Raw genomic sequence first — 18,269 nt, forward strand, 5'->3', positions numbered from 1 at the left:
TCATAAACTGCTGTTGAATAAACATATCAGTTTTCCCTTCAATTCTTTCATTGATAATTTTAATGTATAAAAGTAGCATATGAACATACTATTGCGTAAAGGATTCAAGATACAGACATATATTGTGTATGCATATAGAATACAATACGAAGAGTCTTTGCTATGGCTTCTACTTCCATTCCCTTCCCCAATAAAAATGGCTGGCATCAGTTAGGTGTTTATCCATCAAATTTTTAATGTATTATCATAATATATACATATAAGTACACATGCACACACTCACACATACAAGCAGATATACATATATATTTTTTAAAACTAAACACAGCCATACAATAAATAGCTTTTTTTTTTTTTTGCAGTATCTTTTCATCTTGATGTGAGAAATTTCCATGCCAATTTAAAAACAAGTCAACTTCAATCTTCTTATGGCTGTAAGTTATTCCTAAGTATGAAAGACAGTGGTGTGTAGACTCTGAAGCCAGGATGCCTGAGTTCAATTCCTGGCTCAACACTAATTAAATGCTAGAGCTTTGACAAGTTACTTAAACACTATGCCTTGACTCTCTCATCTACTAATTGGGGAAATCAATAGAAACTAATGCAGGACTGTTGGGAGGACAGAGAGTATTAATCTCCACAAAGTACTAAAAACAGGCCTGACTTAACAGAAAATGTGCAATAATTTTTAGCTACTGCTGTTATTTATACTCTACATCTTTGTCCATATGTGTGAAGATATATTCACTATGAATCACTAGAATTGCAATGGCTGGTCAAATGATATGCACACTTAAAATGTTGGTACGTGTTTTTAGTAGAGACGGGGTTCCACCGTGATGGTCTCTATCTCCTCACTCGTGATCTGCCTGCCTCGGCCTCCCAAAGCATTGAGATTACAGGCGTGAGCCACTAAAAATACAAAAAAATTAGCCAGGTGTGGTGGCTGGTGTCTGTACTACCAGCTACTCAGGAGGCTGAGGCAGAATGGCGTGAATCCAGGAGGTGGAGCTTGCAGTGAGCCCAGATTGCACCACTGCACTCCAGCCTAGGTGACAGAGCGAGACTACATCTCAAAAAAAAAAAAAAAAAAAAAAAAAAAAAAAGTTGATATGTACTGCTAACTTGTATTCCGGTTTTCTCTCACAAAAGGAAAATATGGGAATACCTGGTAATGAATCTTGCCAGCCCTAGATTAGTTTGGCAATCTGATTTGTAAGAAATATATTCATTAGTGTTTTATTATGTGTGTTCCTGACAATTATCAAAGATAAGTCATTTGTATTTCTTCTGTTAACAATCTCTTCATATTCTTTATCCAATTTTTCTCACAGTTTAAATTATATACAGAAGCAAATACCTCATAATTTCAAATTTCACTTAAAATGCAATTCAGTTCTAATCACTTTGAAGTTCCTATTTATGAAGAGATCAAGAACATAAAAACTATGTTATTAATTGATCTGGATTCACAGGAGCTTCCAAGAGAAAACTATCTTAATAGGCATTTACAGGTATGTATGGTGAAGAACAGACATTCTTCTTGTCATTGGCATAGTCTGAGTATAAAGTCTTTGTGATATACACTGCAAATATTCTTCCAGTCTGTCACTTGTCTTTTAGTTTGTATAGGTAATATTTTGTCATGCAGAAGTTAAATTATCTCTGCAACCAAATTTGTCATTTTTTTATGCTTCTGGGTTTTATATATTACTTAATAAGTCCTTTCACACAAAGTAAATGAAATGCTTTCTAGTATTTTTCTTCTTTTATAAATGCTTTGTTTTACATTTTAACCATCTCGATTTATTTCAGGGTATGGTGTGAGATATGGGTCTGTCATTTTTTTTTAAATGGGTAATTAATTGCTCCAACACAATTTATTACACTCCCCTCCTTGAATGCAACTTATTATCTCTCTAGAATTATCAGATATTCCTAGTACAAAGAATTGAGGCAAGTGGAAATATTATATAAGCAATCAACATCTGTAGCATCCTCAGAAACAAATGATAGGAAGGTATTATCCTCCACACTCCCAGGATCTAAACAATAACCTATTGGCTCCCTTACCCAACTTTGATAATTTTATTCTTAGGAAAAACAATAATGTACTTACTACAGAATTGGTTAGCTTCTACATCACTAAATTAATTATAATAATTAGTAAATCATCTCCCCCATGCCTCAAAGATAGCAATCAAAATTGCTTTTCATTAGAAAAAGAGGTCAAGTCGCCCTTGTTAGCTGGGGTGTACTGTAAATGGTATAACAGTCCCATGCATAATTCATGAAGGAGTTAACACAGACAAGTAGAAAAGAAAGAGCTAATCAACACAGTAGACAACATACATCCACTTCAGAAACGTTTCTGGTTGCTCAACAACCAACTCAGTTTTATTTTTAAAAGTCTTATGGATCTAAAAGAAAAACAGTTCTTCCCTCATAAGAGGTACAAAAATAACCACAATTTCCCAGTGCAACTTGATATCTAAAGTGAAGTATTTCAAAAGTCTATATTAATATGTGACTTCGCTTGATATATTCTTGTCCTCACTACAAAATTAGAAAAAGGTTAAATTAAAATGTCAAACGTACTTTTTTAAAGTTCTATTTCTTAAGTGCAATGCATAAATTAAAGTTAGACTTGAGCATATTATTTACCCAGATAATATATTTACAAAAACTAACTAAATACATGAGCATTCAATAGCCATAACCTGCTTTTCTTCAATAAGCAGTCTACCAGAGAACTCTTATTATATTTTTAAAAAATATATTGCAACCACAGCTGCTCCAACTGTACTTCTCCAACTCTTTCTGAGATAAAGTACACTTCCTTTATTGTTTTGACACTGATCCTACTAAGGAAAAAGGCAACATCCTTTAAACCTTTGAGAGTCTACAATTTTGTCACTAAGACTCTCACAGTCACTCTCATCATTTTGATTAGAGTGATTTAGTATTTTATTCTAACCCCATCTGCAAAAAGAACAATTAAGAAATAGCATCAACATTCTAAACATGGATGTGAAGGCAATAATACTTTATGCCAGACAATGACACTAAGAATTTGTAAGAATGTTCAGACTACTAAAAAAAATCATTAAATCTGTTAGTCGAGCTGACGTACAAGGTGCAAAAGGGTTCCTATCTTGATAAACATCAAGTTCAATCTGCCTTAGAATAAAAAGTATTTCCTAGCAGAACTGACATTCAAGAATGAAGGATGGACACCATATTGGTAATAATATTGTCACTGGACAGAGTGAGAGCATGGGTGTACACAGGAGGGTAGGGCGTAGAGGTGTGAATAAGGAGTAGAAGGGGAAACTTCAATAGATATTAAATCTTTATCTGTTGTATTTTTAAAGCAAAATAGGAAAAAAGACCAAGTATGTTCTAAAAACCATGTTAAGATTTTAAACAAAAGTTTGCAAATTTATAAAACAATTATTTCTGCATTTTGTCATATCTTTGGTAACAAGGGAAAAGGAGTAAAATGATTAACCAAAGAAATAAAACTTAAAATAATAAGAAAGGAAAAACATGGCTAGAGCCACGTTGCTTTTAAAATCCATACTTCAATGACCTGCCTCTATTAAGCCAAATGCCATAGAGGCAGGTATATTTTTCAGGTTCTTGAGTAATGGCTATTTCCCATAAATCTTTACATGGTAACTAATCAAATTAAACAAACACATACTCTTTAAAAAAAAGTAAAGCAAAATGGACCCCCCAACTAGATAATTTTGTGAGGAAAAGCCCCAACGTATGGCTGCAGCCCTTTATTTAGGCTGCCCTGAAGAGCGAGGCCTCCCTCTACGAAGAGTTTGTGCTGTAGGTGATTAGCACTGATCACTTCTGGTAGTATACGTGACGAAGGCCAAAAGACCATTCATCAAGGGGAAGAGACAGGTAAAATTACTTGTTCATTTCCAGTTGCCATTTAAGGTTCCAAGATTATCACATATTTAGCAAAGTCAAAAATCTAAGGAACCGCTGAGATCCTCACACTCTATTTTATCCTTTCAAATCAGGATAGAGGCATCTTTGTTTTTCTTAAAAATCATATACTATATGGTATTACTTTATTAAAAAGGCTTTAAGTAAGCTCACTTTTAAGAAAAATAGTCAATTGTAAATTCAATAACAAATCACTATTGGGTCTTTTTAATATAAATTTATTGCAAAGAAACAGGAAGGACACATTATATACTTATTTTATTTACATAAAAATTTTTAGTAAAAGTCTAGGTATTAGAAAGTTGTCACCAAAAATATAAAATATTGCAGAGATTTTACCATGATGCAGGAACAGTCCCACATTCTAAGAAAACTAAGAGCACACAGGAGTTTCACAATGTGTTTTAAAACACCCTCATTAATGTCTTCTTTGTTGTTTTGTAGTTTAAGTATTTCAGTTGATAAACCAGCTTGCCAAAATTTGCTTCAACAAAAGAGTAAACTGCTTGGGGAAAAAAAATAAATAAATAAAAAAGGAGGCAAACAGACTTCAGTAAGCCAATATGTTGTGCTGCATACAGCCAGCATTTGCCCTGTAAAATATATGCTTCTCAGTATGCAGATTGTGTAATCCCTTTAAGTAACAATTACTAAGTTAAACAATGCAATCTGTCCACTGGCAAGAAGACGTGTGCTATGCTGTGGATTAGGAGATTCCATCAGGAGATGAACTCAGCTTCCAGCCCTGAGGCCAGTAAAGACTGAACACATTCCAGAACACATTCCAGACAGGACACAGCCAGACAGATAGTCTCAGGTGTGGTGAGAGAGGAGCATCTGCTCCACTCAAGATTATACCTTGCAAACCAATTCAAGGAGATTGCCCAGCATTATTTGCAAGGATAACAGGTGCACCTTGAACATAAAAGAAAATGCTTTAAAAATGTTCTGGCCAAAAAACCTGTTAATCAGGAAAAGAGGAAAACAGTGCTAGACCTATGGAAATTCTACTTTCCAACTTACTCATAAATACCCTTCCCACTGAATTCAATTTATGCAGAAAATACATATTTCATATATTAAAAAACATTGTCCAGTCTTTTCAACTTAATTTTAAATGTATGTTTATGGTATATTTCCGACATAGAAAAATAAAGAAAATATATTCATATATGAACTCTTTGCCGTGATTTAACATATATAAACATTCTGCCATATTTTCATCAATCTCTCTTTCTTCATAATATGCTATAATGTATTAGACATATATCTAAATTCCCATACTTCCTTTTTTCTCCAAGGATAACTTCTTTTTTGAAGTTGAGAAGTATCCTGCCAACACATTTTTAGATTTTACTACACATATGTACACAGATATTCATAAAAAATATATGTTGAATTGCTTTGCATATCAATTTCCAAAAAAAACTGCAAAAAATCAAAAGAAAAATGAGCAACCCAATACAAAATGGCCATAAGATATGAAGAGATCTTTGATTAAAAGTGAAAAACAAATGGCCAATATTATGAAAAAATATTCATTCTCATTAGTAATCAGGAAATCCACATTAAAATGGCAAGATACCATTTCATACCCAAAACATTGGAAACATTTTAAAGCATTACTTATTGAACATCATGGAGTATGTCACCAATAAAATTAATACAGTTGGGGCATTTATGCCAATAATCTATTTCTAAAATACGAACGGCACAGATATGTCAAATAGTGACTAAATTCTCCATTCATATCCAGTGACATAAACATAATTTACCATTCACTGTGATTTTTTTATGTACAGTATTCTTTGGCATCATTTTGTATAAAAACATATGATAGCATTAAGTTTAACTTAGCTAGTAAATGTTAAATTAATGCAAGAAATATTTTACTATTCAACTCTGCATAGAAGTCAGTTTTAAAACCATTAAGAAAATAAAGTTATTCTTGTAATTTTTCCAAAGTAGACACTGCTAAAAACACAACTTGAGAAATATATGAAGTTAAATTTTTCTTTCTGACATGCAAACCCTAATCAAAGCTTTGAGCCTCTGTGTCTATCATTCTCAGACACTAAATTTAAATAGTTTCTAGTAATCTGAAAGCTACCCGACCAACATTACCTAAATGAAATTGTACTTTAATCCAATAATGAGTCCATGACTGGAGAAACATAATGTCTCCAATATGTTATTCCCACAACTCCCCATAAGGACTGACCTCTGGAAAATCATACACAAGACTTTCCTATAAAAGAAAAATGGGTATTTCCTTTGTACCTTAGGAGGAGACGATGGAAGAGAAGAGCCATAGTTCAGGCCATCACCACAAGAACTGCCATGAAGAGATAAAATAGAGGTTTGGGTAGAGTAGATGCTGTCATTATCAGGAGAGTATTGAGACTCGAATGTGGATTCATCTACTAAGTCAGCATCATTTGTGTCCACCTAGAAATAAAACAATAATATTAGTTGGGAATTCTGTTCTATTACATATATGACAAACTCCACTTGAGACTAAACGGCAAACTGGTATCATTCTTTTATCTATTATATTTTCTATACGCCCTCCTCACCCTCATCAGAGACTGCTAATGCAGCAGAACAAGGATAAATAGCCCACCTACAGTAGAAAGTGCTGGCATACAAAGTTATTTTATTTCATCAATAAAAGGGCTAAAGGCAACAATTAACAAAGGGCCTGGATCAAGTCTAAGTTTAAACAGTTCCATAGTTAAGTAAAATATTTACTTTCTTCCAGCTCCCACGCCCAACTCTTACAATTTTATAATAAAATTATGTCATAATTTTTCCTAGTCAACTAAAATAAACTTATTCAACGAGGCAGCTAAGCAATTATATATTTGTAAGCCACACTAAAACTATGTATTTTGTTTAAATTATCTTGAACTAGATTTTAAAACCATTCAAGTTGCAGAAACCAAAAAGAAAATCTGTGATTTCATGCTAAAATTATACTAACAAACAAGAGGCCTAATTATGATCTGGTTATGGTGAAGCTTTAAGTTATAAACTTGTTAGAAAACTCATAAAGAGTGAGATAGAGAATTTCACTACATATTCTCTAATAATCCTATTGCTGTCTTCTGTCACAGAGTCAAGATTAATATTTAAATCAAGATGAGCTTGAAGTTCTTTTTGCAATTCACTCAAAGTCATACCTCAGAATAGGCAGAACTGACATATATACTACCTTTCTCTGATATTACCAGCATTTTCTGTCTATCTTGGCAAAATTCCATATGTTCTATTTTTTTTTTTTTTTTTTTTTTGTAATTTCAACATATTGTTTAGCCAGGAGAAGTCAGAAGAATTGTTAACATTATATCAGGTCACATTCTTACAAAAAAAACTATTAAAAATACCTGTGGGCCTTTTTGAAATGATTTTCTCTTCAAATATATTTCGTAGGCCTAATAATATATTTTAAATACATGTTTAAATTCACTAATGACTCACTATGTGGAGGTTGACCCTTACAAATATACATAGCATACAACCATCTAGATAGATAGATAGTATTAACTAAGCCTTGTGTCATAGATTACAATACATATTTAAGTAACATTAACGAGAGAATACCTCAATGTAATTTGTATGTATACTGCTGATATCTTAGGATCTTAGGAGAGACATTAACAATCAATTCATTTATTTACTGTAGAGATAAAACACTAAGAGTCAAAGAAGTTGAGTGACCAGTCCAAGATCACTTAGCTGGCTAGGGAGAAGACCCAGGATGCATATTACCATTATAAGATGCCAGGCTCACATAAAAGTGGAACTAATCTGCCTTTTGATTGGTATCCATTTAAGGAGGTTCAAGGAAGCCATGTAAACTCCAGAGAATATTATTTCATCGGTACTTTAGAAACAATCATATATAGTATTTGTATCCTGCGACATTTCAAAAAGTATTTGCTATGGCTGGGTATTATTTAACACCACAGTACCTTACGTAATTTGTTGCATATACTAAGCTCTCTAGTTTTGAAGTGCTAACATAGTACCCACGGAGAACAGGGCCATACGTTACCTGGTATGTTAAGTATTCCAGTGTGAAATTGTTGCATTTATTATAACATATACCAAAACTTTTCAAATAGCTATTTCAAGAGCTTGCACTTTAAAAATATTAACAAAAGGAATTGTCTCCTCCAAAATTAGAATCAGCAAAATGTATATATAGTCAAAGAAATAATTCACTCTGTTTTAAAGCAAGATGTGTGCAGTTATAGACACATAATGAAGAATTTAACAGGTTTCAAAACTTTCTCCAGTCTAATGAAACTAAAACAAGTATTTAAAAAACAAGTATATTCCTTTTTAGCAACAGTGCACAATGTCTGCCCCACAAAAAAAAAACGTTGAATAAGGAACCTAGCTCTAATAGTAGGGGTAATGTGAACAGGATGTACAATTTGTTGTATTTATATTCAGTAAATGTCATATGTATATTCACGCCTGGTATTTAGCTTTATCCTTCAGTTATTGATATAGCATTATACCCTCTACCAGAAAAAAAAGTTTCTTAAGGGCAGAGTGGCTCCAAATACTTTTATTCCAATGGATACTATTTTAAACATCAAACAGAAATGAAATTTTAATTTACAATTTTTCTGGTAAATCAGTATATTTACATATATGTATTTATATAAAACATGAGGTTTACCTTTCCTTAAAACTGTGGTGTTCTTTTTTTTTTTTTTTTTTGAGGCGGAGTCTCACTCTGTCGCCCAGGCTGGAGTGCAGTGGCGCAATCTCAGCTCACTGCAAGCTCCGCCTCCCGGGTTTACGCCATTCTCCTGCCTCAGCCTCCCGAGTAGCTGGGACTACAGGCGCCCGCCACCTCGCCTGGCTAGTTTTTTGTATTTTTTAGTAGAGACGGGGTTTCACCGTGTTAGCCAGGATGGGAAACTGTGGTGTTCTTAATAACTGAACCAGTTCATATGATTTTCAGACTATAAATATCTAATGGAAAAAAGATACCTATTACCTCATGAAATAGAGCCAAAACAGTGCTTTGTGACTGAATATTGAACACAGTTAAAGAATGCCTAGAGATATCTAAGCGTGAAATTGGAGCAAACAAAAGCTCCACCAACTTGAGGTATGGCACAAAGACTGATTCTACATACTGCTACAATGCAATGTTAATTAAATTTTCCTCACAAACGTTTTTCATATTTACTGTGGTTTTTCTTCCCATTTTCAACTGTGAGAACTAAGTTGGAGAAAACATGTTTATCTTCCCAAAATATAATAATGAACAAAGAATATAGTAGATTTCTTCAGAATATTTTGAAAGGCAAAGTAAGACACATCAGGTTTCTGAAAGAAAGCTTGTTAAGTCATAGCCACTAACCAGAGCCAAGTCAGCCCTGAAGAGGGGCTTGTCAGGGAGCCCTTCTTCCTCACAGGAGTGTGGTGGGTAGAGAAAGGAATCCTCCTTAGCAGAAACATAACCTTCTTCTGGTGAAAGCTGCGGGGAAAATGGTATTCAAGGAAAAGAGAGAGAACAGCAAAGAAGAAAGAAAATGGAAAAGAAGGGTAAAGGCAGGAAAAGTGAGGGGGGGAAGAGAAAGAAATTGGAGAGTTTTCAAATGATATGACTTCAACATAGAATGTAAGTATGAAATCTGATATTCATATTTAACATTCATTTGATAAGACACAATGAGGATTATTTACTCTAATATAAAAATCACCTGTTGGATGAGAATCCCTTTCTACTAATTTTTCATTCTTCTTGTAAGATTATTTTTTTAAATGAATGAATTTTAATATTCTAATCATCTTCTGGTTCTTTTTATCTGCAAAATATTCTGGCCAAACAATGACTTCCTAATATAGAAATGAAGCAACTTTTAGGTATTAAGAAATAAAATAAGTTGCAGAAAAACAAATATTAAAAAGAAATATCAACTTCAGTCATCCCCCTACAAGAATATTATTTTAAAGAATTCAATTTACTTGAAAAGGAATGTTAGTGAACTCTACAGTGAACTCAATTTAGCATGGCTTATAAAACAAAACAAAACAAAAACCAAATCTCTACGTGTCTACAGTCTGCTTAACTTGCAGTTTAGAGAGATTATATTCCAAACTTGGTCACAATCACAGAAAAGCTACCACATTTATTCCACTCTCAGATGAAATGGGCTAAAATATTTAGATAATCAGCCTGCCTACATCACCTGGTATCAGTAAAACATACAGAAGAAGCATTATAGGGGAAAAAACTGTTTTTCTTCTCTGCCCATATATGTGAGCTTAACATATATTAAGCCTCTATCATATTTTGCAATGCATACTGAATTTAAAATATCAAATACCGTCATAAAAGAAATTTATTTTGGAACTATACAGAAAAAAAAAAAAGACTGCTTCTGAATAACTGGTATGGGTTCACCTTAAGGACAGTAAAAATAAAAGGTATATTGAGTCATGTTTGCCATTTCTCTCTGTCCAACAGAAAGACCAGAACCAAATTTATAATCCAATCTCAATAAATAGGTAGAGTCCCTGATAGCCTATCTTTATTCTTACATTCCCGTCCATAGTGCTCTTTTGTCATGATTTTTACAAGCCTGGTTCGATTTCAGATTGGATTACCATATTCTTCAATTATCTTGCCCTCCTTCTCTTTCTTTTTTCATAAATATATTTTAATAGGCTACTGAAATCATTTGTGAACTAAAAAGTGGTGCATAAAACTTTAACTGACACTTAAAATACATTAACAAAGCTTACTGTTTTAACAAATTCTTTCACAAAAATCAACAAACCCATATTGCTACTTATGAAACTATATTTATGTGTTTGCATTTTCTTAAGAAAACATGTATCTGCTTTTTCACTTCAAACTATATTCACATACTGGAAAACAACTCACAAATATTGAGACCATCTCTAATATTTAACTGCAATACAATAAGTGCATCTAATATAATATACTGCTTTATGTAGCACAGATTCATAAAGTTGTTTCTATTATTACAGTAATTTATGATTTGGGAGCTATTCCCTGCCAGGAGAGCCACAAACTGATGAACCCATTTTGGAAAGTTTAATTTCCTGCTCTGCAGTAATTAGACAGCAAATGTGTTGAAGTCAACTGAATTTAACAACTTGAAGTCACTCTGACAGAGATTCTACTTTATTCCACTGTGATTAAAGATTTTGTTGTTAATGCTATTAATTTTTCTAATACCCCACTACATTGGTAGAGATATTGTAAGCTATATTCATTTTAACATATTTGATTTTGCATTCATCATGACCTTATTATCAAATATAAAATATCAAGGCTGGGCACAGTGGCTCACGCCTGTATTCCTAGCACTTCGGGAGGCTGAGTTGTGGGGCGGGGATCACTGGAGGTCAGGAGTTTGAGACCAGCCCGCCCAACTTGGTGAAACTCTGTCTCCACTAAAAATACAAAAATTAGCCAGACATGGTTGTTGTGTCCCAGCAACTCAGGAGACTGCGGCAGGAGAGTCGCTTGAACCTAGGAGGTGAAGATGGCTGTGAACCGAGATTTCGCCACTGCACTCCAGCCTGGGCAACAGAGCAAGACTCCATCAATCAATCAGTCAATCAGTCAATGTCAAAAGTGAACCAAAGACCAGTAAGTTAGAAGTTTATTTATAAACTTCCTGGCTATTTTCTTTCTTTCTTTTTTTAAATATTACTCAAAATTAAATCTTTATACCCATAGAGCTAGTAATCACGTTGATGAAAAGTACTAAAAGTCATGATTCAGTCATCAGAACACCTAAAGCTAAAAGTAGACCTATGAACCATTTTGCTTATAAAAGGAAGGAACAAAATCTGAATTCTTACGGGTAAAGGCTTAGCAACTCCTATTCTCACAGTTCCTGACGGTGCTCCCTTCAGTGCTTCTACAGCTTCCTCAAGACTGCTGTTTTCCAAGTTAACATCATTTACAAACATGAGTCGGTCACCAGGAAGAAGTCGTCCATCCTTTTCAGCAATGCCGCCAGGCACCAAAGAACGAATTATAATCACAGTGCTTGCTGGATCAATTGGATCCTGACGGAAGGCAATAAGGAAAGAGGAGTCAGCTCATTTTACAAAGAAAATTCTTCTACAGGTCGTCCACTCTAAATTGTTAAGGAATGAGTAATTGTTTCAAGTGTGTTTAAAAATTTTCATGCCAAAAAAATTCATGCAAAATTTCTAATTAATTATTTAGACAAAGATTATCTCCATTTTAGAGGGTTTAGGAAGACAATGGCACCCTCACTTAAACAATGGCACCCTCACTTCCTAATGTTCCTGAGTAGACCTCTTAAATTGTACAGATAACTTTAAAATTATAATTTTAACTTTGATAAGTTATCAAATTTTGTAATTATTATTGGAGGCCAGATGTCGGGTATACTAATTATTAACAAAAGCACTTGCTAAACAGGGTGTTACTATATGGAACATCAACTCACTACTAGAATATAAGTGCACTGAAGGTAGGACACATCGTTTTGAAATGAAAGAACAGAGAGAGAGAGTGGCCATAAAGTATGTGGTACTAAAGTATTTTCAGACACACAGCAACCTTAATGTCTTAACAAGGCTCTAGAGTCAGGCCCTATGAACACAATTTCCTGGAGTCATCTACAGTGGCTTTCTGATCCAGTGTAAGGAGCAACAGCTGCACTACATCAGACAGGCTAACCATCTCTTTGCTTAGCCAAGAATGCAATGCAGACAGGGACACAAGGCCAACTTGACCAACTTAAGTATATTCATAAATTTAGTCAAATGATTGGAACAGCAGAAATATTAATTGGAATATCAGATTATACATTAGCATTCATGTTATAGACAAAAGAAATATCTACTTCTTTATGACTTACCATTAAAACATGAGTCATCAAATAAGTGCATGGAAGTAAAAATAATATAAACACTCCCCAAATAACAAAAAAAAAAAAACCCACTATGATATTCCAAAAATGTATCTTCCAATTTTCGAGAGGTGAAATAAAAATAGCTCAATGAACTCAATATTAAAAGAAATCCTTTATGATAATCAATGAATCATATAAATCACTATTGTGAAAGATTGACTGGAAAAAAGAAATTGTCTTTGATGGCTGTAAACTATCATCATCTGCTTTTTCTTTGATAGCAACAATATGCCTTTAGTACACAGCATCTTTAAAAAAAATTGTTAAAAGCAGTATATACTTACCTGATAATCTAAAATGCTAAAACCAAGTCCTTTGCTCCCTTTCTCCAGCTCTATGTGCTGAATGCCAGCCTCCCACATGGCCAAAGGTGCTTGAACCTCCTCCGTACTCTGACCCACATCAGTCATCGCCAGCACTGGATCCTCTGTCTCTGACGACCCGATGAACTCACCTAGATCTACATGAGGCTGGATAACATCAGACAGCTCTTGTTTCAGAGGCATTACATTTGCTGACACACATACCAACACCACAAGAAAAGGGATATTCCCAGCGCCTGTCCAGAACAAAACATCCTCAAACAAGAGTAGCAGCAGCTTTTCATGAAACCTTTAGGAACTAAGGTAGTAATTATTGAAAGCTGTTAAAAACGAAGAAATACCTAAGTTTTAACAAACATTAAAAATATATGATTCAATGGTTTACAAAAATATGCAATGTTACATCTCGACAGTACGACTGTGGGTGACTGTCACTTTTTTCGTCAGTGTTTCAATCAACTCTACAGTCAGAAAAAAATGTAAACCCATTTTGATATTCAATAAAAGGAATTCTTAAGATAATTAAAAACAAGAGAAAATGGATATATATGAAAGTTCTATACTCTATGCAAATAAGAGTTCTAAAATGCTGTGACTTGTGCATATGGTTATTTCATTAACAAATTAACATACACAGTGGCAAAACATAGATTTGAAACCAGATTTGCCCCAGCTTGAAGCAGCTTGAATATTTAAAATCTTAGTTACATTGAACAATGTTCATAACCTGGGCCCCAGAGTTATCCATCTCATAGAATTTTCTGAGGACTAAATGAAGTAACATTTATAAAGCATCTGACAGAAATAGAGATTCAAAATGATAGCTTCCTTCAGTAAAAATAAATTAAAGAATATAGGTTAATTCAACTTTGTTCATCTATATGAACATAACTTAAAGAAAGATGTGTTTATGAGGATGAAATTCTAGTTTGTACAGTATCTTTGCTTCTAATCAATTATTGCACAGCCTAGGACCACAAATGCAAATGACACCTATCTGCTTTATTGTAATAACCCCATTATACACATAAAAACATGGATGGATATATACAGGGTGCTAGACTTTGAGTGCTACAAAATTTGGCATTATGTTTCTTGTTCTACCCTATTCTAATCACCCATATGAATATTAAACTATGCATTTTATTCTTCAAAATTTTCAAAATTATTCCATTGTACTGATTCATTCAATATAATATAAATCAAATCCTAACATCATCTCTCAATATACCTTAAATGAGATTTGACTAGACCACAAATCATGCAAAGTCCAAATCCTAACTTTAGGTATGTATTGTGTATCCTAGAAAAGCTGACTAGCTCCATTTCTTGACATCATGATATCAATGAATGAAAAATAATAAATAAACAGGAAAATGTGACTTCCTGAATGTCACAGAGAATTATCTGACATGTAGCATTATGGACTCAAATTTATGGTATTTTAAAAGGACAGTATGTAAACAAGTAAGACCTATCCACACAGAAATGCTGTGTGTCCATCCATATTTTACCATTCACTAAGTGGTAACTCTGTGCCAGGCAGAGTTGGAGAGGTTATTCAAAAATATTTTTTAAAACATACATACTATGTACATACTATTTATATATTTCAGTTTTCTCTTCTGCAAATGGAGATGAATATGAGCATCTACTTCATAGAAATACTGCAAGTAAACTAAACAAGTATGTAGTGTGCATTAATATCTAACATGATTACATAATCTTATTTAACCTTCAGGGCAACTTTTTGAGACAGGCATCATGACTGACATTTTACCAAGGAGAAAACTGAAGTTCAGAAAGATGAAGTGATTTACCCAATTTCCCATAGCTAGTGTCAAGTCTGATTCAAACCCAAATTTGTCTGACTTTAAATTCCATCCTCCAAGCCATGGACTATGTGAGTAAATCAAATACCTAATTAAAAAATGCTTAAAATTTTTTAAGTCATTTAGCCTTTCCATTATATATGTAGGTTAGCCTCATGTATGCAGATCTGATACCTTTTCTGTTAGCTCAATATCGCATAAGTCCAGGCTATCCAATTCTGATTGGGTGGTGGGTGGCACAGTTCGACGACAGCACACCATTGTCACTTCTATAGGCAATTCTTTTAAGATATTCACCACATCTTGGTGATTTTCCCCAAGTAAAGTTATGCCATTTACCTGTGAAAAAAGATATATTGTCCAAGAAACAACACTTCATAATATGAACATTCTTTTGAACACTTTTTTTATTAAATATAAATTTTACTATAGTCATTACTATAGTTTACTGTGCTCAGAACTATAGTGAGACCTGTGGAAATACCATCTAAATTTATGTGCAAGTTTAGAGTATTGTTGGAATTGGAGCTTCTAAAGCACTCAAAGAAAACCACTAGCTTTCATCCATGTTTGATCTGCCAGTGTAGTGGTCTGGAAAAAAAAGACAATAAAAATATTTCCAAAGAATAAAAGGAACAAGGAGAAGAATATTATAAAACTTTGACATTTTATGTAATTATAAAGTAAAAAAAAAATTGGACAATGACATATATTGTATGCTAGTGTGTTTTGAAAAGTGAGGGAAAGTAATATATTCAAACTTTCTTATTTATGCATTAAAAATACTGGCAGATTACAAAGAAGCAAATATATTAGTAGTTACCTAATGAAGGGTGATAAGAACTGGATGAATGGGGACAGGAAGGAGACTCTTTTTCCATTCTTTATCTTTGTATTCTCTGTGATTTTAAACATGTGAATGTATTACTTATTCTAAAAATTAAATAAATGTTAAAAAATTTTTCAAAGACTGTTTTTATAGTTTTCTGAACCTAAATAAAAAATGGCATGGAATTAGGTCTAAAGCGAAATGTACACACAGATACAAAATTTCTGCTTTGGGTTGTTTTCATTTGTAGATTTTTCTCAAGTCCCTTTTGGAGGTGAAATTTAAAATGAGAATTTATTCACCACATTAAGCCTCCTGCAACCTTTTCCATGTCTCGTTTAAGGAGGAGAAGGAACAGCATAACTCCTTACTTCCAATAGTTCGTCTCCACTGAAAAGCTTCCCGCTGTGTCCAACAGGACCCTCTGGCAGAACGGATCGGATAAAATGATGTCCCACTGTTGCTTCCAGGCTTATCCCCAATCCACTGTTCTCACTAAACTTGCTCACGTGGGCCACCTGAAAAGAAAAAAAAGAAACCACCACAATTTTTATGTTCTTTATTTTTATTTCTACTCATGCACACATTTTATGTTTTATGTTTACCCAAAAGTGGTCATCTTTCTCACAAAGCTTCAAAAACCATATCGTAAAACTGCAAAGCTTTGGGGCTTTTCCTTTGAAAGAGTACTGGTATCTTTTGATTTCATGAACTAACAAACTGAACAGAAGCAGTGAGCTGCAAGCACCCATTACATAGGTCTCATTTGCTTCTCATAAATAGGTACAATTTATCTCCTTGTTTCCCAAGTAGAAAAACGAGGTTCAGAAAAGTTACCATGACCAGAGCTGCACAGCTAGAAAAGGGTTTGAATCTAAACAAAGAACCTAGAACCACATTCCTGGTTTTATGCTGTATCCAGAGACAATGGTCTTTAAAAATGATCAAAGCTTAAAACAAAAGAATGAACTTCCAATTTCCTACTGTTAAATTAAATAATGAAGAATGTTAGAAAGCTGCTCGTTTTCACACAGAATCCAATAAATATAATACTAAAATCAGAAAGTATGCCAAAGATGATCTACTTTATCCCTTTCATTTTATAGTTAAGGAAATTGAGGGATAAAAGGACTAAAAAAAAGTTTCATTAAAAAGAGCTTTTTTAAATTTTAATGATAATGTGCAGAAGTCAGCTTCAGAGGCAGTATCATCTGACTTTGAAATCTAATACTGGATGAAATCCTTCTCACTCCTGAAAACCCAATTTAGACATCATTTCCTCTGAGAATGTCCCATCCAATAATGTCCATTAGTCAGTACTGTTACACTACTTCCCTTATGATTTCATTTATGCTGTATCACTACATAGCAAACAATTTGAAGTCAGATCTATGTCTTATTACCTTTATCTGATCACAGCCCATAAATAACTTAGTCCTTTTTCATTTATTGTACACTTTCGCCCTTGACAGATTACTAGGAATGCCACCAAGAAAGCATGAGCACAAAGGGTAGTTAAAATTTCAGCCTTTGGATAAAGAAAATGTAGCACATATACACCATGGAATACTATACAGCCATAAAAAAGAATTAGTTCATGTCCTTTGCAGGGACATGGATAAAGCTAGAAGCCATCACTCTCAGCAAACTAACACAGGAACTTATGAGTGAGAACACCAGATGTTGTTGAACAATGAGGAGTTGAACAATGAGAACAAATGGACACAGGGAGGGGGACATTACACACCAGGGCCTGTAGCGGGGTGGCGGCAAGGGGAGGGAGAGCATTAGGATAAATACCTAATGCATGCAGGTCTCAAAACCTAGATGATGGGTTGACAGGTGGAGCAAACCACCATGGCACATGTATACCTATGTAACAAACCTGCACATTCTGCACATGTATCCTAGAACTTAAAGTAAAATTTAAAAAAAAAGAAAAAGTTCAGTCTGAGCTCTGATGCCTATGACAAAATGGCTAGTCAAAGGGTCTCCTTCATTATTCAATTACCACCCGAAGAACTGCAGTCTCAGTTATGCACACCTGCCACATTAACCCTACCCCTCCATGAAAATAATTTCTGAAGTTTCATGTTAAATTAACCACTGTTAAGATGGACCTTAACGTATTTTTCCTTAAGTCAATTCAAAATGGTAGTAACAGCTATACTTATTCAATTCATATTTGACTGTTAATCATTTTGAATGTTTAAAAAAAAAAAGATTATAGCAAGGTGCAGTGGTGCATGCCTGTAATCCCAGCAATTTGGGAGGCTGAGGTGGGCAGACTGCTGGAGTCCAGAAGTTCAAGATCAGCCTGGGCAACATGGCGAAACCCAGTCTCTACAAAAAAATACAAAAATCA

General features: G+C 33.9%; 1 protein-coding gene across 8 annotated transcripts in view; it reads right to left on the reverse strand.

Moving 5' to 3' along the window:
• The window catches only part of MPDZ (multiple PDZ domain crumbs cell polarity complex component), a 179,203-nt gene that overhangs the window by 74,421 nt on the left and 86,513 nt on the right, over positions 1 to 18,269 (reverse strand). For 7 of the 8 annotated variants that reach the window (XM_030920145.1, XM_030920146.1, XM_010383157.2 and 4 more), the window contains exons 14-19: positions 16,276 to 16,422; positions 15,250 to 15,414; positions 13,205 to 13,390; positions 11,833 to 12,042; positions 9,353 to 9,469; positions 6,247 to 6,414 (exon numbers count right to left, since the gene is read on the reverse strand). In XM_030920145.1, coding sequence (XP_030776005.1) covers positions 6,247 to 6,414; positions 9,353 to 9,469; positions 11,833 to 12,042; positions 13,205 to 13,390; positions 15,250 to 15,414; positions 16,276 to 16,422 — 993 coding nt within the window. The remainder of the gene's footprint in view (positions 1 to 6,246; positions 6,415 to 9,352; positions 9,470 to 11,832; positions 12,043 to 13,204; positions 13,391 to 15,249; positions 15,415 to 16,275; positions 16,423 to 18,269) is intronic. The other variant, XM_030920148.1, reaches the window with a different exon arrangement.

This window comes from Rhinopithecus roxellana, chromosome 16, assembly GCF_007565055.1.
Source record: "Rhinopithecus roxellana isolate Shanxi Qingling chromosome 16, ASM756505v1, whole genome shotgun sequence".
NCBI classification, from domain to species: Eukaryota; Metazoa; Chordata; class Mammalia; order Primates; family Cercopithecidae; genus Rhinopithecus; species Rhinopithecus roxellana.